General features: G+C 44.4%; 2 protein-coding genes across 3 annotated transcripts in view; both read right to left on the bottom strand.

Annotated features, from left to right (window-relative positions):
* LOC119139693 (interferon alpha/beta receptor 1b-like) overlaps window positions 1-24155 on the bottom strand; it is a 198996-nt gene that overhangs the window by 111601 nt on the left and 63240 nt on the right. The window lies entirely within an intron of this gene.
* LOC119139708 lies at window positions 894-23509 on the bottom strand. Of its 2 annotated transcripts, XM_037280675.1 has the most exons (5): window positions 22765-23490; window positions 22070-22072; window positions 10482-10624; window positions 9549-9660; window positions 894-987 (listed from the first exon to the last, which is right to left on the bottom strand). In XM_037280675.1, exons 1-5 carry the CDS (start codon window positions 23453-23455, stop codon window positions 977-979), a joined length of 960 nt encoding a protein of 319 aa, XP_037136570.1. In that variant the 5' UTR covers window positions 23456-23490; the 3' UTR covers window positions 894-976. The 2 variants fall into 2 exon arrangements, with proteins under 2 accessions (XP_037136570.1, XP_037136571.1); XM_037280676.1 differs by lacking the exons at window positions 894-987; window positions 9549-9660; window positions 10482-10624; window positions 22070-22072 and adding exons at window positions 21193-21449; window positions 21794-21862 and having other exon boundaries at window positions 22721-23509.

Here is a 24155-nt window from a genome sequence, read left to right on the forward strand (position 1 = left end):
GGACTGGACGTCATACGGAGGCAGTATCACTGCGCATGCGCACTATGGATCCGATGCGAATAGTCCTCTTCTCTTCTTGACTGACAATGAATGTGATAGTTTAATACATACAATCAGCAAATAACAAAATACGTATTACAGGTAATATTTTATTTCACAACACTTTGCCTTGTTCCTTTCGTCTCTGCTGTTCACTTCAAACACGCTCCATACGAACGCAATGCTCTCGTATCAGACGCTTGCTCGATCACCTGCTCGTTTGCTGTCACAATGTACCCTACACAAATCCGAAACATTTGTTGCGGCTCCGAGTCACGACGAGGGGCAAGTTTTGGTTTCCAAGGGTGTTTTTATTCCTCTTCAACTTCTCTCCCATACAGAGCCGCCTTTTTCACATGTCCGCACGTCACTTTCCTCTCTTTTCATTTTAACCTAACTGATCGCGGTGGTGCCTTTATGGGCAGTCGGAGAAATCAACGCCAACAAAAAAAATACATCCAGCCTAGTTAAGACCATACCAAAGACTATAAAAATGGGACCCATTGCCTCCCTGCTTGGCACTCAGCATTAAGGGTTGGAATTGGGGGGTTAGATCACCAAATGATTCCCGAGCGCGGCGCCGCTGCTGCTCACTGCTCCCCTCTCCCCCAGGGGATGGATCAAAATCACACGGGGATGGGTCAAATGCAGAGGACAAATTTCACCACACCCAGATGCGTGTGTGACGATCATTGGGACTTAAAAAAAAATAAAAAAATTTGGGTGCGTATTATACATGGGTACAGGCTTTTTTCCAGCATTGACATGCCATTTTTAGGGTGCGTATTATACATGGGGGCGCATTATACATGGAAAAAAACGGTATGTGAGAGTGGATTGCTTCATTCACTGCCCTCGAGACTCCATGCTTATAACATCAGAGAGGTCCTCAGTTGGGCTGTTGCTCGAGATTTGAATGAGAGACAGCTCACGTGCTTCAATGAAGACCTGTGGATGAACAACTCTGAGATTAAGTGAATTTCGAATATATTATTGTATTATTATATATATTCAATATACAGTATATTGTACAACAACATTACATACACAATACATAAGTACTTAATTACTTACTAGGGGTGGGCAATACTGCGCAAAAATAAAATCACCAACGGATTTTTAAAAAATTTTTGTTTAGAAATGTTTAGAATAAGAATGAGTCTTTTTTTTTCCTGGCGGCGTTGTGTGGCAGCCTTCCAGCAGTTCTCTCGCTCTCTTTTCGAAAAAGTTTCTCTCATCCGCGGTGTTATGACTACTATTGCTTACTCAAGTGATTTTCTATTCAACCGAAAGCACGGTCCCGGTGTGGTTCCACACCTGCCTGTAGAGGTAAGGAAGCCCTATCGTGGCTGCAGAGCCGGGGCTACATTAAAAAAGTCAAGTCAAAGTCTGCTTTATTGTCAATTTCTCCACATGTGAAGACACACAAAGAGATCGAAATTACGTTTCCCACTATCCCGCGGTGACAAGACATAGTACACAATATATAGGGTGTTTCATAAAGTACGCAGTTTTTTAATTGCGCGGGATTTTTTTGTTTGAAGATTGTCAGCACTGTTCCTATCATTTTCGTTATCTATTATCACTCCGATTAGAAGACCATTTGTCGTTTTTCCATTTTGTAGCCATGGAGCGGTTCAGTATCGAGCAACGCATTCTTATTGTGAAAACTCATTACAAAAACGGGGAGTGCTACGCAGAGACTGTCCGTAAACTTCGCGCGATCTTTGGACGTGACAATGCCCCGACCGCAACAACAGTTTCGAGGTTGGTACAGAAATTCGAAGAATCTGGGTCAGTTGCAACCAGAAAATCGCCCGGTCGAAACCGTAATTCCCTGAGCGTCTGATCTCACTTCGCGGCAGCGACCAAGAATGGCCTCCGAGGTCATGTGACCTCACACCTTGTGACTTCTTTTTATGGGGATATGTGAAGTCACAAGTTTACGTGAACAAACCTCAAACGATTACCGAACTGAAGATGGAAATTCAACGGGTAATCGGCGAAATCGACAGGGACGTCTGCAAAAGAGATCGTTAATTTCAACGATCGGATGACTGCCTGCAGAGAAAGTGGAGGTGGACATATGCTCGATATCATTTTTCATTATTAAATTGAAGTATATGTTGAATGAAATTAAATAAAAATTTTGAATTTTGCATCGATTTTGGCTGATTTATTGCATTTTTAAAAACTGCGTACTTTATGAAACACCCTATACATACAAGTAAACAGCACAAAGAGTAAAAACAAGAAGGCACAAACAATGAATAAATAAGAGCGATGAATAAATAATAAGAGGAGCAAAAATGGAGCAAGTGTGCATACAGCAGACAGTCAGAATATAGCGCATCATATCAAAGTCAAAGTCTGCTTTATTGTCAATTTCTTCACATGTCAAGACAGACAAAGAGATTGAAATTGCGTTTCCTACTATCCCACGGTGACAAGACATATTACACCCAATTGGTCCACAGACAAACAAAACACTCAAGTAAACAATCCAAAAAGAAAAAATCAGAAGGCACATACAATGAATAAATAAGAGCAATGAATAAATAAGAGCAACATGGTTAAAATGGAGCAATTGTACATACAGCAGACAGTCAGTATAATAGCGCAAAAGTACGGGAGGAGTAGTGCAAGTGGAGTAGTGCAAGGCAGCCATCGTGGCCCAAAAGGCCAGGACGTTATGCAGCTGAGGGTGGAGGGGGGAGAGAGTTCAGGATCCTAACAGCCTGGAGTATGAAGCTGTTGGTGAGTCTGGTGGTGCGAGAGCGCGGGCTCCTGTACCTCTTCCCAGAGGGCAGAAGATCAAACAAAGAGTGAGCGGGGTGACTCACATCACACACAATCGTGGTCGCCTTGCGGGTGAGATGGGAGGTGGAAATGTCCTTCAGGGAGGGGAGTGAAGCACCAATAATCTTACAAGCTGTGTTCACTATGTGCTGCAGGGCCTTCATGTTGTATTCAGTGCAGCTACCACCCCAAACAGCGATACAACTGGAGAGGACGCTCTCAATGGTGCCACGGTAGAATGTGGTCATGATGGCCGGAGGAGCACTTATTCGCCTGAGTTTCCGCAGGAAGTATAGGCGGCGCTGAGCTTTCTTCGCCAGTGATGCAGTGTTGGTGGTCCAGGAGAGGTCCTCACTGATGTGCACCCCCAGGAATCTGGTGCTGCTCACCCTCTCCACCACAGCACCGTCGATGGTCAGTGGCAGGTGTTGGGTGTGACCCTTCCGGAAGTCAACAACAATCTCCTTGGTCTTGTTGACGTTCAGCAGGAGGTTGTTGTCCCTGCACCACGTGGCCAGAAGGTCGACCTCCGACCTGTATTGAGTCTCGTCACCCTCGGTGATGAGACCCACCAGAGTCGTGTCGTCGGCATATTTCAGCACGCGGTTGCTGCTGTAAGTTGCAGTGCAGTCATGCGTCAGCAGGGTGAAGAGCAGCGGACTGAGCACGCAGCCTTGGGGGGCCCCCGTGCTCAGCGTGATGCTGGCAGAGATATTATCGCCAACACGTACTACCTGAGGCCTCTGACAGAGGAAGTCCAGTAGCCAGTTGCAGAGGTAGGTACTGAGGCCCCGCTTGACGAGTTTGCAGATGAGTAGCTGTGGAACAATGGTGTTGAATGCAGAACTGAAGTCCACAAACAGCAATCTCACATACGAGTCCCTTCTCTCCAGGTGGGTGAGGGCTGAGTGGAGGGCAGAGCAGATGGCATCCTCAGAGGACTGTTTGGCTCCGTACGCAAACTGGAAGGGGTCTATGGTGGGGTGGAGAATGGATCTGATGTGCTCCATGACAAGCCGCTCAAAGCACTTCATGATGATGGGTGTCAGTGCCACGGGGCGGTAGTCATTGAAGCAGGATGGAGCAGGTTTCTTCGGCACAGGTGGCAGCCTTGAAACATGATGGGACGATAGCCTGCTGCAGGGAAATGTTAAAGATGTCCGTAAAGACACTCATCAGCTCCTCAGCGCAGTCCTTCAGCGCCCGACCTGGGATGTTGTCTGGGCCCGCCGCCTTACGGGTGTTGATAGCGGCAAGCGACCACCTCACGCTATCGGCAGAGAGGCACAGGGGCTGCTCGTGTGGAGGGGGAGGGGTCTTCAGCGGATAAGTGTTGTTCTGAGCGTCGAAGCGAGCAAAGAAGTGGTTCAGATCGTTGAGCAGAGGGATGTTGCCCTCACAGCTCTGCGGCGCGGGCTTGTAGTCCGTGATGGTCTGAATGCCTTGCCATAGGCTCCGTGCGTCCCTGCTGTCTTTGAAGTGGGCGGTAATCTTGCAAGAGAATGCCTTTTTCGCTTCCTTGATGCACCGGGACAGGTCGGCCCTCGCTGTTCTCAAGCCAGCCTCATCGCTAGCTCTGAAGGCTTTGTCTCTGGCCCTCAGCAGCCTGAACACAGCCCCTGTCAGCCATGGTTTCCAGTTAGCCCGAGTGACGATGCATTTTGTGTGGGTCACATCATCAATGCACTTCGTGATGTAAGAGGAAACAGAGTCAGTATACTCTATGTCCGTCTGATTGTTGCAAGTGGCTGCCTGCTTAAACATTTCCCAGTCAGTTGTGTCAAAGCAGTCTCGAAGCGCATCAGAGGCACCCTCAGGCCACACTCTTACCCGCTTGCGAACCGGCCTGGATGATTTCATTCTTTGTCTGTATGCGGGCATAAGCAAGACAGTGATATGGTCAGAAAGTCCAAGATGGGGGAGGGGGGTGGCTTTGAAAGCTCCTTTATGTGTAGTGTAGACTAGGTCCAGGAAGCTGTCACCACGTGTTGGAAAATTAACATGCTGGTGAAGCCTCGGAAAAACAGACTTTAGGTTAGGCTAAACTAAGGGCTAAGCGGCGCGCTGAAAAGTGCCGTTTTAAACCTCCTGTACACTCCGTGATCCTGGCGAACATCAACTCACTGCAGAATAAGACTGATGAGCTGGCTGCGCTGGTGAAGACTCTAAAGTCATTCAGAGAGTGCAGTTTGCGGTGGTTCTGTGAAACATGGCTAACGGCAAGCTACTGGGCTTCAGCATGATCAGAGACATCAAAGGCTGTGGGAAGAGTAAAGGTGGTGGTCTCACCCTGTATGTGAATGTTAGGTGGTGCCATCCTGGGCATGTGTACATTAGGACTTCCATCTGCTCCAGTGACATTGAACTTTTGGCGGGGAGCCTGCGTCATTACTATCTGCCCAGGGAGTTTGGACATAATTTGGGCCTTTTGAGAGGTCATATTTTTTCGAACTCGTTTTTTTCTAACGTACTTCATTAAAAAAATAAATCCAATTCCAATTTGCGATTTTCACAATGTGGCAGTACCCCGACGTGGCCAGGGTAGTGAGGGTGCTTTATAGCAGCTCACAGCTCAAGTGTGTTAGTGTCAAGGCGAAGGCCTTCACACTGATGTTATTCCGGTACTTTATTGTGTGAAGGCGAAGGCAAAGTGCCCCCAAATTGAACAGGAAGTGAACAGGAAGTCCACCTAAACGAACAGGAAGTGGACCAAATCGAACAGGAAGTGCCCAAAATTACTGTAAATTCCGGACTATAAGCCGCACCGGACTATAAACCGCACCAGCTAAAATTGGGGGATATTTTAGTTTTTTTCTTATATAAGCCGCACCGGACTATAAGCCGCACGTGCACACGCGTTTTTTTACAAAGAAAGACCGTTCACAGAAAGCCTTTTTAAAGTTTTAATAACATACTTTAACATGTCTTTCTAAACATTGCCTGTGACGCAGCAGTAGTACCGCAGCAACACGGAAGTGTGCACGCGAGTTATTAACAAAGAAAGACTGGACACAGAAAGCTTTTTTTAAAGTTTTAATAACATACCTTAACATTTCTTTCCAAACACTGCCCGTGACGCGGCAGTAATACCGCAGCAACACGGAAGTAACACAAGACTAATAGGGCTGGATTAAAAAAAACATACCCGGTAAAAGTCACTGAGACGCGGCGGTAACACAGCAGCAACACGGTAGTACAGCACCAACAGGGCTCGTTAAAAAACATACCAGTAAAAGTAAAAAAAGAGCTTCGTCTTCTTCATCTTCCTCCTGTGCACTGAAACCATCGAAGTCTTCCTCCTCAGCGTCCGATTGGAATAGCGTTAGATATCCTTCGCCTCACACTTTCTCAGTCTCTCTTTCGTCGTCGCTTTTATGCATTTCTTCGAGTGTGATGAGGGTCTGTTCATGCTAATTTTATTCATGCACGAAGCGCTAAATTACATTAAACTAGCGAGCGACACGTATAGCTCCGGAGTGGACGGGACCACGAAATAAAGAAAAAGGGTGACGCAACACAATGTCATCAACATCGACTGCCTTTAGCTTAAAAGCGGCTTCATATGCATTTCTTTTGTCCCCCATAATGACGGTTTGTGTATAAAAGCTTCCTTTCAGTAATGTCCGTCTTGATCTCGTTCTGTCTCTTCTTTGTGTGAATTATACGGCACTATTCGCCTGGCGGATGGACATGCGATCAACACACCACTTTTCTCCCCAGTGACCGTGTCCATATATCCCTCCGTCCAGCAAAGCGGTGCCGCACAACAGTCCACAGCCTTTTTACGAGTGTATAAAAGTGATCGTCATCACAAAAACCACGGAAATAATCATATATAAGCCCCCCATAATGATGGTTTGTGTATAAAAGCAGGTGTCCACGTTGTAACATGAGATAGAATAGAATAGAATAGATCTTTATTGTCATTGTCACATATTTACACAGAAAGATGATACACAGAAAGATTTTTTTACAGTAATTTTTAATTACCATAAATACATGCATTTTTCCAAAAAGTGCACGGCAGTAACACAGCAGCAACACATCTGGTTAAAAAAATAACCAGCCTACCAGAAAAGTCATTGATCGCTTACTGTAAATAAATGTCTTTTTCCAAAAAGTGCCTGTAACACGGGAACAACACGGCAATAACAGCAGCAACACGACAGTAACACCGCTGGTTAAAAAAATAACCAGCCTTCCAGAAAAGTCATTGATCGCTATCTTCATCTTCCTCCTGTGCACTAAAACCACTGAAGTCGTCTTCTTCAGTGTCGGACTTGAACAGGCTCAGGATGACTTCGTCAGACACTTTCACACCGTCTCTCTCTTTTTCGTTGTCGCTCTCACTGTCACTTTCGTCTCGAGGCGAAGTTGTGCTCGCGCCGTTCTCTTCATCACGCAGCAGTCCAGCCTTTCGAAACCCGTTGGTGATCGTGGATTTTTTCACACTGCCCCACGCGGTCAGGATCCACTGGCAGACTTGAGCAAAGGTTGCTCTTCGCATGCGGCCAGTTTTGGTGAATGATTTCTCACCGCTGTTCATCCACGCCTCCCACTCAACTTGGAGTGCCACTTTAAATGCACGATTCACACTGATGTCGAGTGGCTGCAAATACTTTGTTGTTCCCCCAGGAATCACAGCTGGAATTGAGTTTGTCTTCTTGATGGCAGCTTTCACAGAATCTGTGATATGGGCCCTCATGCTGTCCAAAACGAGCAGTTTTTTTTTCTGTGAAAAAATCCTCCTGGTCGCTTGCCGTAGCACTCCGCCAGCCATTCCTTCATTAGGCTTTCCATCATCCACCCTTTCGTGTTTACTTTCACGACGATGCCTTTCGGGAGGTTTTCTTTTGGCATAGTCATCCGCTTAAAAATCACCATTGGTGGAAGCTTTTGTCTGGATGCTGTGCAGCTCAGAACACAAGTGAAATGCGTTCTCTCATGGCCAGTTGTTTTCAGCATGACGGAGGATTCACCTTTCCTGTTTACAGTCCTAGTGAGAGGCAAGTCAAACGTCAAAGGCACTTCATCCATATTTATGATCTCGTCTGGTCCGATGGAATTCTCAGCTATCTTTGTTTGTGTGAATTTGTGGAAGTTTGTAACTTTTTCCTCGTAGTCGGAAGGGAGTTGCTGACACACAGTCGTCCGTGCCCTGATTGACAGGCCCTTTCTCATAAATCTGACACACCACGATGGTCCACCTATAAAATCTTCAATCTTCTTTTCGGTGGCGATTGTTTTGGCTTTCAGTCGGATCTGCACGGTGGAAACACCTCGGCCGTCTGCTCTCTGTGTGTTCACCCAGTCTTCAAGAATGTTTTCAACTTCGGGCCATCTGCTTTTATTACCTCTGAAAGCTTTTGTCGTCTTTTTGCATTGTGTCAGTTCTTCACGCTGCCGTCTCCAACGTCTCACCATCGATTCATTGATGGCAAGCTTACGTGCCGCAGTTCTATTTCCCTCTTTGACAGCCAAATCGATTGCTTTTAACTTAAAAGCTGCATCAAATGACTTTCTTCGTGTTTTCTCCATGATGAGGGTGTGTGCGTGAACCGCGAAATTTTCAAAACACAAACTAGCATGTCTTCTTCGGCGCATTATCTCTTCTTCGTCTGTCTCGCTCTTGCTTCCTGCTAGAGCGCCCCCTGGAGGCCGTAAAAATCCATAAATACGGCGCGCCGCCATTTAAGCCTCGGGGTTCAAAGTAACCTTCTGAATAAAATGCATTAAAAGTTCACGTTCATTACAACTTGTTTTTGGTGAGCAAAATGTCAGAAGAATTTAATTTAAATGCTGATTGATTGGGTTTTAATACAATGCAGATGGTCCAAACAGCGCCACTGCTTTGTGTAATCTCTGAGTCACATGGCAGAGTAAGAGAAAGGGTTTAGAGCCCTTTGACGCAGGTCACCTAGCGTGCATTCCTACTAAAGCTCATAATAGTCACAAGCAACACAGCCAGAATAAGCAGCAGCCATAGTAGTGTTTCAAAATAGTATTTTTGTTGTTGGTTTTTTCTTCAAGATACCGCAGTGTATAAAAGTGATCAAGTCATCACAAAAATCACGAAAAAAGTCCTTATATAAGCCGCACCTGACTATAAGCCGCAGGGTTCAAAATTTTGGAAAAAAGTCGCGGCTTATAGTCCGGAATTTACGGTAATATATAATATAGCAGACAAACTCAGTGATATTTGGGAAGTGAAATGACGTTTATAAGATTTACAGAAAGCGTGCAATCATCACATAACAAAAGTAGGTAGGTGCATAATTTTGGGCACCCCAACAGAAAAATTACATCAATATTTAGTAGATCCTCCTTTTGGAGAAATAACAGCCACTAAACGCTTCCTATAGCTTCCAATGAGAGTCTGGATTCTGGTTGAAAGTATTTTTGACGATTCTTCTTTACAAAACATCTCTAGTTCAGTCAGGTTTGATAGTTTCCGAGCATGGACAGCCTGCTTTAAACAACACCAAAGATTTTCAATAATATTCAGGTCTGGGGACTGAGATTGGCATTCCAGAATGTTGTACTTGTTCCTCTGCATGAATTTGAACAGTGTTTGGGGTCGTTGTCTTGTTGAAGTATCCAGCCCCTACGCAGCTTCAACTTTGTCACTGAATCCTGAACATTGTTCGCAAGAATCTGCTGATACTGACTGGAATCCATGCGACCTTCAACTTTAACAAGATTGCCAGTACCTGCACTGGCCACACAGCCCCACAGCATGATGGAACCACTACCAAATTTGACTGTGGGTAGCAAGTGTTTGTCCCGGAATGCTGTGTTCTTCTTCCGCCATGCATAATGCCCCTTGTTATGTCCAAATAACGCAAGTTTAGTTTCAGCACTTTATTCCAAAATGAAGCTGGCTTGTCAAAAATTGAGGCATGTGCGCAGAAAAGGCTTCTGCCGCATTACTCTCCCATGCAGCATCTCCTTGTGCAAAGCATGCTGAATAGTTGAACACAGTGACATCATCTGCAGCAAGATCATGTTGTACGTGTAGGTCTTTGAAGCTGGTCTGTGGGTTGACTTTGACTGTTCTCACCATCCTTCGCCTCTGCTTATCTGAGATTTTTCTTAGCCTGCCACTCCGGGCCTAGAACTGTGCCTGTGGCCTTCTATTTTCATACTATGTTCCTCACAGTGGAGACTGACAGCTAAAATCTCTGAGCTAGCTTTTTGTATCCTTCCAAAGCATGACGTTGAACAATCTTTGTTTTCAGGTCATTTGTCAGTTGTTTTGAGGCTCCCATGTTCCCTAACCCTAACTTGCAACTGGCCACCTTAAATACCATTTCTCATGATTGGCTTCACCTGTGTATGTAGATCAGTTCCAATAATTAGTCATAAAGGTATTCAAGTCAATAAAACAACAAGGGTGCCCAAATTTATGCAACTGCTTACTTTTGTTTAAATAATGATTGCACACTTTCTGTAAATACGATAGACTTCATTTCCCTTCTCAAATACCACTGTGGTTGTCTGCTATATGATATATTTAACTGAAATTGCTGATCCGAACAACCAATGATTTGTAAAGCAAAATATTGAAAATTATCAAGGGTGCCCGAACCTTTTCATACGACTGTATTTATTTAATTGTTTATTTATAATTTATTACTACTCACAATATCTGGGATCTTGTAAGAAGGTTGAAACCACTCCTTGATTCTCCTCCTCTGAAACAGCGGGATGTATGCTATGAATGGTATTAGAATAACAAGAACAAGCACTATGGCAAAACTTTTCTCAATTTTTTTTGTTCCTGGGCCTGGAAAACACAAAAATAGAGACAAAATCTGTAAGATTTTTTATGCATTTCAAATAATTGAAACAAATGTCTGTCATGCAAGAAAGGCCTGACCACAAATAGTTTTAACATAGAAAGAGTGGAATGGGTGTAACCACACTAAACAACCTACCAACCCACACACACACACACACACACACGTACGCACACACACGCACACACGTATCGTATTTATATTTACATTATTTATACATTATTTTCTGTATGTCATTTATACTTTTAATATAGTACCGTAATTTTCGGACTATAAGTCGCACCGGAGTATAAGTCGCACCAGCCATAAAATGCCCAAAAAAGTGAAAAAAAACATATATAAGTCGCTCCGGAGTATAAGTCGCATTTTGGGGGGCAATTTATTCGACAAAATCCAACACCAAGAACAGTCATGAATGAGCAACAACAGGCTAAACGATAGGTATGCTAACGTGACATAAACACAAACTAAGAGCTGAGAACGGCCCTGACGTAAAATTCAGAGTTATTCAAAAAACTATTACCGTTTTTTTCCGTGTATAATACGCAAAATTTAACTAATTTATTGTCCTAAAATCTGGGGTGCGCATTATACATGGGTACAATTTTTTTTAAATTTTTAAAAAAAAATTATTATTATTTTTTTTTTTTTTTAAGAAAATCATGGTACTGGTACGAGTATTGATTTATGTATTGTTCTCTTCTTGTCATGTTGTGAAAGAATGTGGGTTGAATAAATACCGAAAGAACAATAGTGTGTTTGTACTGTGCTCTGGTCATTTCGTCAAAGAAGGGATAATAGTCCTCTTCTCTTCTTGACTGACAATGAATGTGATAGCTTAATACAATCAGCAAATAACAAAATGCGTATTACAGGTAATATTTTATTTCACAACACTTTGCCTTGTTCCTTTCGTCTCTGCTGTTCACTTCAAACACGCTCCATACGAACGCAATGCTCTCGTATCAGACGCTTGCTCGATCACCTGCTCGTTTGCTGTCACAATGTACCCTACACAAATCCGAAACATTTGTTGCGGCTCCGAGTCACGACGAGGGGCAAGTTTTGGTTTCCAAGGGTGTTATTATTCCTCTTCAACGTCTCTCCCATACAGAGCCGCCTTTTTCACATGTCCGCACGTCACTTTCCTCTCTTTTCATCTGATCGCGGTGGTGCCTTTATGGGCAGTCGGAGAAATCAACGCCAACAAAAAAAATACATCCAGCCTAGTTAAGACCATACCAAAGACTATAAAAATGGGACCCATTGCCTCCCTGCGTGTGTGACGATCATTGGGACTTAAAAAAAAAAAAGAAAAAAAAAAAATTAAAAAAAAAAAAAAAAAAATTGGGTGCGTATTATACATGGGTACAGGCTTTTTTCCAGCATCAACATGCCATTGTTAGGGTGCGTATTATACATGGGGGCGTATTATACACGGAAAAAAACGGTACATAAATAACACGTTAATAAAACCATCTGTGTCACTCCAATTCATTAAATCCATCAATCGTCCTTTGTCAACAATGCGTGCGCGCCGCTGACGGCTCTTGCACTTCAAAATATTCCACAGGCCCATATAACGATATATAAATTATATATCAAATAACTATTATATAAGCAATAATGTTATCAAACCATCTGTGCACTCTAAATCATTAAATCCATCGATCAAATTCCTCGTCCTTTGTCAACAACGCCGCGCGTGCGTGCGCCCTGACGTCAGCCTTGTCGTTATTCCACAGATCTACTATATAACTATATTGTAGCGTTAACAAAGTTCAAGGAAAGACGTGGGTTTGGTAAACGGCTCTTTATTTAACGAAACAAACTTACAGGCGTGTGGCGGCGTGGACTTCCAGCCACAGAAATGGAAGAGAGCTCCATAGACGATAGGTATGCTAACGTGACATAAACACAAAATAAGAGCTGAGAACGGCCCTGACGTAAAATTCAGAGTTATTCAAAAAACTATTACATAAATAACACGTTAATAAAACCATCTGTGTCACTCCAATTCATTAAATCCATCAATCGTCCTTTGTCAACAATGCGTGCGCGCCGCTGACGGCTCTTGCACTTCAAAATATTCCACAGGCCCATATAACGATATATAAATTATATATCAAATAACTATTATTTAAGCAATAATGTTATCAAACCATCTGTGCACTCTAAATCATTAAATCCATCGATCAAATTCCTCGTCCTTTGTCAACAACGCCGCGCGTGCGTGCGCCCTGACGTCAGCCTCGTCGTTATTCCACAGATCTACTATATAACTATATTGTAGCGTTAACAAAGTTCAAGGAAAGACGTGGGTTTGGTAAACGGCTCTTTATTTAACAAAACAAACTTACAGGCGTGTGGCGGCGTGGACTTCCAGCCACGGAAATGGAAGAGAGCTCCATAGAATAGGACCGGGCGTGCGTAAAAGCCATAACCGAGCCCCATCCACCGTCCCCGGACAGCCACCCGGCCGAGCGCCGGCCCTCGACTTCCATCCACGGAGGTGAAAGACAGCTCGGTAGAGTAGGACCGGGCATGCGTAAAAGCATTGTCCGAGCCCCATCCACCGTCCCTGGACAGCCACCCGGCCGAACGCCGGCCCCCGACTTCAATCCACGGAAGTGAAAGAGAGCTCCGTCGAGTCAATCTTTGTCCTTTATGTAAACAACGCCGCGTCGCGCTGCTGACGTCGCGCTGCTGACGTCGCGCTGCTGACGTCGCGCTGCTGACGTCACTTGAAATTCAAATTACAGTAATCCCTTGCTACATTGCGGTTCGTTTATCGCGGTTTCATTATTTTATTTTTATTTTTTATTTTTTTTGAAATTTTTTGAAAAAAAAACACATATAAGTCGCTCCTGAGTATAAGTCGCCCCCCACCCAAACTATGAAAAAAACGTGACTTATAGTCCGAAAATTACGGTGTTTACATGTTTGAAACTATTATTTAATGTTCGAATGATAACATATGCAAAATGTATGTACCGTATTTTTCGGACTAAAAATCGCTCCGGAATATACGTCGCATTAGCCATAAAATGCACAATAATGTGAAAAAAAACATATAAGTCGCTCCGGAGTATAAGTCGCATTTCGGGGGAAATTTATTTGACAAAATCCAACACCAAGAACAGACATGAACTGCTCGTACAACAGGCTAAACGATAGGTATGCTAACATGACATAAACACAAACGAAGAGCTGAGAACGGGCCTGACGTAACATTCAGAGTTATTCAAATAACTATTACATAAATAACACGTTTATAAAACCATCTGTGTCACTCCAATTCATTAAATCCATCGATCGTCCTTTATGTCAACAATGCCGGCTGGGTGCGCGCCGCTGACGGCGGTTGCACTTCAAAATATTCCACAGACCCATATAACGATATATAAATTATATATCAAATAACTATTAAATAAGCAATAATATTATCAAACCATCTGTGTCACTCCAAATCATTAAATCCATCGATCGTCCTTTATGTCAACAATGCCAGGTGCGCGCAGCTGACGGCGCTTGCACATCAAAATAGTCCACAGGCCCATATAACGATATATAAATTATATATTAAATAACTATTATATAAGCAATAATATTATCAAACCATCTGTGTCACTCCAAATCATTAAATCCTTCGATCAAATTCCTCGTTCTTTGTCAACAACGCCACGCGTGCGCGGCTGACGTCAGCCTCGTCGTTATTCCACAGATCTAGTATATAACAATATTGTAGCGTTAAAAGTACAAGGAAAGACGTGGGTTTGGTAAACGGCTCTTTATTTAACAAAACAAGAGTTCAACGAGCCGACAACTACTGAAATGTAACGATAAAAACATATACAAGTTGCTACACGAAATAAAATATATCAAATAACTATAACATAAATAGTTCACCGCCACACGGCCCCAAGCACCGGCGTCGACTTCCAGGCGTGTGGCGGCGTGGACTTCCATCCCCGGAGGTGGCACTTCCAGCCACGGAGGTGGAAGAGAGCTCCATAGAATAGGACCGGGCGTGCGTAAAAGCCATGTCCGAGCCCCATCCACCGTCCCCGGACAGCCACCCGGCCGAGCGCCGGACCCCGACTTCCATCCACGGAGGTGAAAGAGAGCTCCGTAGAGCAGGACCGGGCGTGCGTAAAAGCCATGTCCGAGCCCCATCCACCGTCCCCGGACAGCCACCCGGCCGAGCGCCGGCCGCCGACTTCCATCCACAGAGGTGAAAGAGAGATCCGTAGAGTACGACCGGGCGTGCGTAAAAGTCATAATAGTTTTTCAAACGTTCTGTGTCACTCCAAATCATTAAATCAGGGGTGTCCAAACTTTTTGCAAGGAGGGCCAGATTTGATAAAGTGAAGGGGCCCGGGGGCCAATAGTTTTTTCGGACGTTTTTTAACTACAAAAATGTCATGCAAATACACACTGTTATAAAACAAATTTCATTGTCACAATTGTCTTTATTTTTCAAATGACAAAATAACCAAATATGAGTCACTCAGGCAGATGTGAACAACTCTAAAAACACAAATTCTGCCTTTCATTCATATCTGAAGAGTCAGATAACATTGAACAAACTGTATGAAATACCGTTTTTTTCCGTGTATAATGCGCAAAATCCTAAAATCTGGGGTGCGCATTATACATGGGTACAAATTTTTTTTTTTTTTTTTTTTTTTTAAGAAAATCATGGTACAACAAAACCAACAACAGGACTGACCGACAATAGTGTGTTTGTACTGTGCTCTGGTCATTTCGTCAAAGAAGGGATAATAGTCCTCTTCTTGACTGACAATGAATGTGATAGTTATACAATCAGCAAATAACAAAATGCGTATTACAGGTAATATTTTATTTCACAACACTTTGCCTTGTTCCTTTCGTCTCTGCTGTTCACTTCAAACACGCTCCATACGAACCAATGCTCTCGTATCAGACGCTTGCTCGATCACCTGCTCGTTTGCTGTCACAATGTACCCTACACAAATCCGAAACATTTGTTGCGGCTCCGAGTCACGACGAGGGGCAAGTTTTGGTTTCCAAGGGTGTTTTTATTCCTCTTCAACGTCTCTTCCATACAGAGCCGCCTTTTTCACATGTCCGCACGTCACTTTCCTCTCTTTTCATCTGATCGCGGTGGTGCCTTTACGGGCAGTCGGAGAAATCAACGCCAACAAAAAAAAATACATCCAGCCTAGTTAAGACCATACCAAAGACTATAAAAATGGGACCCATTGCCTCCCTGCGTGTGTGACGATCATTGGGACTTGAAAGAAAATTGGGTGCGTATTATACATGGGTACAGGCTTTTTTCCAGCATCAACATGCCATTTTTAGGGTGCGTATTATACATGGGGGCGCATTATACACGGACAAAAACGGTACCTTAAATTTACATGAGTTTAAAATTACTTTTGCCTCATGAACATTTTAAACGGGAGTTATAAGTAATGCAAAGTTGTCTGTTATTATTAAAACTTAAAACTAGTGAATTTTGCTCTTGTCATTTACATTATCTTTCAGAAAATAATAGTTTGTGTCAGGTCTACAGGTCCATAACATCAACAGTCTTAACATGGCCACTTCGTAGCTTGCTTTAGTAATATTTACTTTTGACTCAGTCCCCTGTGAAGAATCGCTGTTGTGATGCCAGTTCAGCTTGGAGCTGCTTCACTTTATCAGCGCGGTCACTCCCTGTTAGCTGGTCGTTTGTGTTCGCATGTTTAGTCTGATAGTGTCTCTTTAAGTTGAAATCCTTAAACAAGGCAACCGTCTCTTTACAAACTAACCTTTAGGACAATGTAGTATTGCTCCAAATGTTCGTTTAATTTCCTTTAGAGGTCCGTTTGCGCGTGTTAGCACGATCGCGAATTAGCATATTTCCGCTAACTCGTTAGCCTGCCCAGTACTTCTTTGCTGCGGGCCAATAAAAACTGGACCGCGGGCCGCAGTTGGCCCGCGGGCCGTAGTTTGGACACCCCTGCATTAAATCCTTCAAACTCTTCGTGTCACTTACAAACAAAGCTGCTCATAATGCCTGTAGTACGTGGGGCCCTTCGTCATCCCGTGATCGAATCTTTGTCCTTTATGTAAACAACCGCCGCGCCGCTGACGTCACTTGAAATTCAAATTACAGTAATCCCTTGCTACATCGCGGTTCGTTTATCGCGGTTTCACTTTTTTTTATTTTGAATTTTGAAAATTTGTGAAAAAACTCACATATAAGTCGCTCCTCAGTATAGGTCGCCCCCCCACCCAAACTATGAAAAAAAACGCGACTTATAGTCCGAAAAATACGGTATGTTAAAAATGAGCGGGTGACTACTTCGTGGATTTTCACCTATCGCAGGTGGTCTTAGAGTACAGTAATATACAGTAATCCTTATAGTTGTACTATGTTCATTTTGTTTTCACTTGTCAATTATTTAACAGAGTGTCACTCTGATGAAGCCGCAAGTACAAGCCAAAACATGTCAGGTAATTCAACCTAAATATCTTGTTTGTGATAAAAGAACCAGTTAAATAATACAGTAATCCCTCGTTTATCGTGAATAATTGGTTCCAAAACTACCCCGCGATAAGTGAAATCCGTGAAGTAGGGTCACCCTCTCATCTGTACATTTTTTGTGCGTCAATAAATGTATATGAAACCATTTAAGTGCATATGTTGTATTAGAAGATTAAATAATAGTTTCAAACATGTAGATAATACATTAATAGTATAAACAACATACAGAAAAGATTGTGTAAATACTGAAAATGTAAATATTATACGTGCGTGTGTTTGTGTGTGTTTGTGTGGTTCTGCAACAGCACGTAAGTCAACGCTCAATTTCTGACGTCACACAACACTAGTAGACGGCACACATCACATAACTAACGGCGCGTAACGGTCCCGCTATACTAAATAACCATAAAGGAAATACTCTCGGCAACACACGAAACATAAGTCATCGAGACAACAAAATACATTTGCTGGTGACCGTTAGTCGCCGTGCCGCAGCGTAACGGCTACTCGTACGATACGAGGCAAACTTAAAGGAGCGCGCCGAAGCTATCAATCAAACGGCGCACACACGAAACAAACCGCGACCAGACAAATGGCACAACAGTAGACAGGAGTAACAATAAAATGTATATGCTCATTTTGTGTCAAAGACGCATACGAGCAACATACTCAGTCGATACCAGCAACCTTTAACTTACCACTGCGCACAAGCTCCAACAGTCGCGATAAGCTAAGGTACCGTAATTTTCCATGTATAATACGCCCCCATGTATAATACGCACCCTAAAAATGAAATGTCGATGCTGGAAAAAAGCCTGTACCCATGTATAATACGCACCCAAATTTTGACTCTTACTTAAGTCCGTAAACGTAAAATTATTTCAGAAACAAGATCATCTTTGGGAACAACCGGATGTTATTCTGCCGGTCAGTATCACTGCGCATGCGCTAGCAAACTCGATAGCGGAGAAATGTTTCGGATTTGTGTAGGGTACATTGTGACAGCAAACGAGCAGGTGATCGAGCAAGCGTCTGATACGAGAGCATTGTGTTCGTATGGAGCGTGTTTGAAGTGAACAGCAGAGAGGAAAGGAACAAGGCAAAGTGTTGTGAAATAAAATATTACCTGTAATACGCATTTAGGTAGAGAACTGAACTCTCGCTCTTTATATAGCTGACGTGTCTTGCGCATCCGTTCTGCGGCCTCCGTATGATATCCGGTTTGCGATGGAGATTAAAAAACAAACAATATTTGACAATAACACACCATCAAGGATTGGACCATCGCATCAAACGATGTGTCGTCAATTATGAATTTTACTGACTAAGTGTGTTGGGCAGGATGGCTGAATGCGATGCGCGATTGACGTGTCTTGCGCATCCGTTCTGCGCATACTGTCATGGCGGCCTCCGTATGATATCCGGTCTGCGATGGAGATTAAAAAACAAACAATATTTGACAATAACACACCATCAAGGATTGCACCATCGCATCAAACGATGTGTCGTCAATTATGAATTTTACTGACTAAGTGTGTTGGGCAGGATGGCTGAATGCGATGCGCGATTGACAACAAACAAGAAGAAAGGTGATTTCAAGTTTTATTTCGAGGGAGATTTTCTTCAAAAATTGTTGTACCCATGTATAATGCGCACCCCAGATTTTAGGACAATAAATTAGTTAAATTTTGCGCATTATACATGGAAAAAGACGGTAACTCAAGCGAGACTCAAGGCGCGGTGACGTAACTTTCCAACATTTTAACATCAACATAGGAACCTTTCTAACAGCTATTTTTCTTTTTCTTCTTTGTGACAGGCTTTGGCCTGGGGGAAGTTCAGCATTCACTTTAAAGATATCTGGCGCCATCTAGCGTTGTGAATGGGTATAATGTCTAGACGCCGAATGTAAGATGACCCTCACTTCCATCCATCCATTTTCTGTACCGCTTAGTCCCCACGGGGGTCGCGGGTGTGCTGGAGCCTATCCCAGCCATCATCGGGCAGTAGGCGGGGGACACCCTGAACCGCTTGCCAGCCACTCGCAGGGCACACAGAGACAAACAACCCTTTGCACTCGCACTCACACCTAGGGACAATTGGGAGTGCTCAATCGGCCTACCAAGCATGTTTTTGGGATGTGGGAGGAAACCAGAGTGCCCAGAGAAAACCCACGCAGGTCCGGGGACAACATGCAAACTCCACACAGGGAGGGCCGGAGGTGGAATCGAACCTGCACCCTCCTAACTGTGAGGCGGGCGTGCTACCCAGTGCCCCACCGAGCCGCCCTTGACCCTCACTTTTTCAGTCTTATTTCAATGCAAAAAACATTGTCTCATATTCGGGCCAATACGGTGTATATATATATATATATATATACACATATGTCATCATCATCGGCGGTCACTCGGGACGAGTATGACTGTCTTCTTCTCGGGGTCGTCTACTTGTGCGTCCGCAGGTGGGCGCAGAGGCCGATCCGGGACCCACATATTTTTGTGCAGTGTGGGCAGGGGAAAGTGGTGGTGGGTCGTGGTCGTGCTGGAGCCTGTTTTTGTTTTTCCTTACGGAGTTGTCGTTTGGTTTCTGCGACACGGCGGAGTTCCTTTTCGTGATGTGCTGCACCTTCTTGCACTGCTGGAGAGCAGTTCCTGTTCAAGGCGATGCGCTCCCAATCCTGAGATGTTATTTGGAATTTCCTGAGATTGGTCTTGAGGTTGTCCTTGAAACGTTTCTTTTGCCCACCTGAGGCTCGCGGACCTCTCTCCAGCTGGGAGTATAACATCTGTTTGGGGAGGCGGGTGTCAGCCACGCGGATGAGATGTCCTGTCCATCGGAGTTGGTGCTGCATTATTAAGGTGGTGATGCTCGGTATCCTGGCTTCCTCCAGAACGCTGATGTTTGTGCGTCTGTCCTCCCATTTGATTCTGAGTATTTTCCTCAAGGTTCTCTGGTGGTGTTGTTCAAGAGCTCAGGTGCCTGCTGTAGGTTGTCCATGATTCTGCTCCATAAAGTAAGGTGGGGAGAACCACAGCTTTGTAAACCGGGAGCTTGGTGTCAACCCGGAGGTCTCTGGCATACGCTCCACTGGCACAGCTCAGGCGATGGTTGACCTCAGAGTCAATGTCCGCTTTGGAGGAGAGAAGGCTGCCGAGGTAGGGGAAGTGGTCAACATATTCAAGTGCAGTGTTGTCCACATTTATGATGGGCGGAGTAGATGGCTGGTTGGGTGGGGGTTGATGTAGCACCTGGGTCTTCTTGATGTTCACGGTCAGACCCAGGGCTCTGTATGCCTTAGCAAAGGAGTTCAGGATGCCTTGGAGGTCTTCTGCAGAGTGTGCTGCAATGGCATTATCGTCTGCATACTGGAGCTCCACGATCGTGGTGGTTCTGATCTTGGTTTTGGCTTTGAACCTGTTAAGGTTGAAGAGCCTGCCATCAGTTCTGTACCAAATTGGGCTTCCCTGTGGTAGTTCTTCGTCAATGAGTTGGAGTATGGCGGCAATGAAGACAGACAACAGGGTGGATGCAATGATGCATCCCTGTTTGACCCCTGTCTCTACAGTGAAAGGCTCAGTCAAGGAGCTGTTGTTGAGCACTGTGGCTGTCATTCCGTCATGTAATAATTGCAGTATTCTGACGTATTTATCCAGGCAACCATTCCTCAGAAGGATGCTCCATAGGGCCTGGCGATCCACTGTGTCAAAGGCCTTTGTCAGGTCTATGAAAGCCATGAACAAAGGCTGTTTATGCTCACGGCATTTCTCTTGGAATTGGCGTGCTGTAAAAATCATGTCTGCAGTGCCTCTAGATCAGGGGTCATCAACTCCGGTCCTCAAGGGCGCCAATCCAGCCTGTTTTAGGTGCAGCCCTACAACAACACACCTGATTCAAATAATCAGGATCGCTATCAGCCTTAATAGAGCTTGCTGATGAGCTGATCATTTGAATCAGGTGTGTTGTTGTAGGGCTGCACCTAAAACAGGCTGGATTGGCGCCCTTGAGGACCGGAGTTGGTGACCCCTGCTCTAGATGGACGAAAATCGCACTGCGATTCTGGGAGAACTTCCTCAGACAGTGGCAGTAGGTGATTGGCAAGAACACGACCAAGTACTTTGCCAACTGTTGAAAGGAGGGAGATGCCCCTATAGTTTCCACAATTCGCTTTGTCCCCTTTCTTGAAAATGGTCACTATCAGAGCGTCCCTGTGCTCCGGGGAATACTTCTTTTTCCCAGACCTTCAGAAAGAGAGAATGGAGGTGGCGCTGGAGCTCTGGTTCACCTTCCTTTAGGTCCTAAAGGGGTGTCAAACTCATTTTTTTCACGGGCCGCATTGTAGTCATAGCTTCTTTCGGAGGGCCATTATGACTGTCAACCCAAATAAATGTATGAGCACCTCATATTATATACAGTAAAAGCTACAAAACAAACTGACAAATAACTCGGTTTCAAATCAGACGAGTAAAAATTGGTCAAATATTAAAAAAAAAAAAAAAAGATATTAAAAGTGAAGACAATTTGCAATTCTAGTAATGACACACGAATTTGATGCACAATTTGTCTTCGCGGGCCACATAAAATGATGTGGCGGGCCGTATCTGGCCCTCGGGCCTTGAGTTTGACACCTGTGCTTTAGGACCTCAACTGGGATCCCATCTGGCCCAGAGGCCTTGTTGTTCTTCAGGCTACTGATGGCATCTTGGACCTCAGCAGAGATGGGACCAAGTCACACATGTGCAAGTCTCAAGTAAGTCTCAAGTCTTAACCTTCAAGTCTCAAGTAAGTCCCAAGTCATTTTTTTCTTGGGCAAGTCAAGTCAAGTCCTTAAATAGGTCAAGTCAAGTCCAAGTCAAGTCCTTAAATAGGTCAAGTCAAGTCCAAGTCAAGTTAACTGTAGTTTTTACTTATTAACTTGCTCCATATTAAATCATATTTACTTAATTCAGTTTCATCATCATATTCATTGCATTAAAGCTATATATACACACCTATTTAGATAAATGGAAAGCACTTACTTGGCAGAATGGCTCTTCAAATGACGGACAAAGTTTGAAGTTGTCGTCTGGCTGTCTGAAATGTTTTTGTTGCATATCTCGCACTGTGCTGTCCGTCTTTTGCCGTCATAAAAGTAATTGCGATAGCCGAAGGTGATGACTCGCGGTACCGCTCCCGCTGACATGTTTGTGCATGTCTGATATAAAGGGGCGTGATTCTCCAATAAACACGTTTGGTAGGTAGAGAGGGCACGACTGATTGATTGACAGGGTAGTGATCCAATCATGACAACGCCATTCTCAGCCTGCGCTCCTACCGTGTTATCGATATTATTTTTTTAAATGTATTATTAATTTTATATTCAAACTGAAAACATAAACTAAATAACACTGAAGTCATTCAAGTCATCGTGTCTCAAGTCAAGTCAAGTCCCGAGTCTTTAACTTCCAAGTCCAAGTCGAGTCTCAAGTTTTTTCATTTTTTGTCATGTCAAGTCACAAGTCATTAAAACAGCGACTCGAGTCGACTCGAGTCCAAGTCACAGTGACTCGAGTCCCCATCTCTGGACCTCAGCTACAGTGGGAGGTTCACCCATGTCTTCCCTGATGGGACTCTGAGGGATGTGACTGAGGAAATCTGACTGAGTTGTGCTATCACGGTTGAGGAGTTCCTGAAAGTGCTCTCTCCACCGGTTATTTATGGACTCATTCTCCTTCAACAGCTCCTGTCCGTCTTTAGAGCGTAGGGGGTTTTGGCCGTGATGGTCTGGGTTGTAGACAGCCTTAATAGCGCTGAAGAAGCCTCTGGTGTCACCAGAGTCTGCCAAACTCTGGATTTCCAGTGCCCTTTCTGTCCACCAGGAGTTTTTAATCTGTCTCACCCGGCTCTTGACGTCAGCCTTGGCTCTGGAGTGAGCCTGTCTCATTGCTTTGCAGGTGATGTCATTTTGCCAGACACGAAAGGTTTCCCTTTTCTTGGAGATGAGCTGTTCTATCGCTGTGTCGTTCTCATCAAACCAGTCCTGATGCTTTCTGGACTTGTACCCGAGAGTGGCACTGCAGGTATCGAGGATGGAAGACTTCAGCAGGCTCCAGTGTTCTTCAATGTCCTCAGGGTATTCCTGATTAAGGCTTTCTCCAAGAGAGGCCTGAAACAGCTGCAGGGTGGCAGTTTCGTTCAGGGTCTCAAGGTTTAGTCTCTGCCGGCTCAGCTTCTTTTGCAGTCTCCTCTTCCTCTTGAGTCTGATGGACATCGTGGATTGTATCAGGCGGTGATCTGTCCAGCAGGCCTCTGAATCCATCATGGCTTTTGTGATGCTCACATCGCGCCGATCCCTGGCTCTGACAATGACATAGTCAATAAGATGCCATTGTTTAGAGCAGGGGTCACCAACCCGGTGCCTGCGGGCACCAGGTCGCCCGCGGCGACCACATCAGTCGCCCGCAGCGACCACATCAGTCGGCCATAGGCCAGTTCTAAAAATAGTTTACAGTACACTGGTGAAGAGCATGCAATGCCAGGCTTCCCACTAACATTAATGTTCAGTGTCTTCACATAGAATATCATTAATAAAAATATAAAATTAAAGGTACACTGTGTAACTTTGTTATTTCAGAAGTGTACTATCAAAGTGGTCGCCCTTTGCATTATTCGGTGCCCTTGAAGTAGCTCCCAACTTCAAAAAGGTTGGTGACCCCTGGTTTAGAGCGAGGGTGTCTCCACGAACCCTTGAGTTTGTTCTTCTGGCGAAAGATGGTATTGGTGATGGTAAGGTCGTATTGAGCACATTTGCTAAGAAGCAAAACCCCGTTGGAGTTGATGTTTCCAATGCCTTCCTTTCCAATGGTGCCCTTCCAGAGGTGGTGGTCTCGGCCCACTCTGGCATTGAAATCTCCCAATATAATAATTTTGTCCTCCTTGGGGATTTTTGACAATACCTCATCCAGACAGGCATAGAAGGCATCTTTTTCTTACTCATCGGAAACGAGGGTAGGTGCATAAGC

This window comes from Syngnathus acus, chromosome 21 (assembly GCF_901709675.1).
Source record: "Syngnathus acus chromosome 21, fSynAcu1.2, whole genome shotgun sequence".
Taxonomy (NCBI): Eukaryota; Metazoa; Chordata; class Actinopteri; order Syngnathiformes; family Syngnathidae; genus Syngnathus; species Syngnathus acus.

Coding starts and splice junctions, on each gene's coding strand:
- LOC119139708 (XM_037280675.1), bottom strand. CDS start 23,455: ATGATGGATTCAGAGGCCTGCTGGACAGATCACCGCCTGATACAATCC. Junction 9,661..10,481: donor CTTACAAGATCCCAGATATT/GTGAGTAGTAAT, acceptor GGACATAACAAG/GGGCATTATGCATGGCGGAA.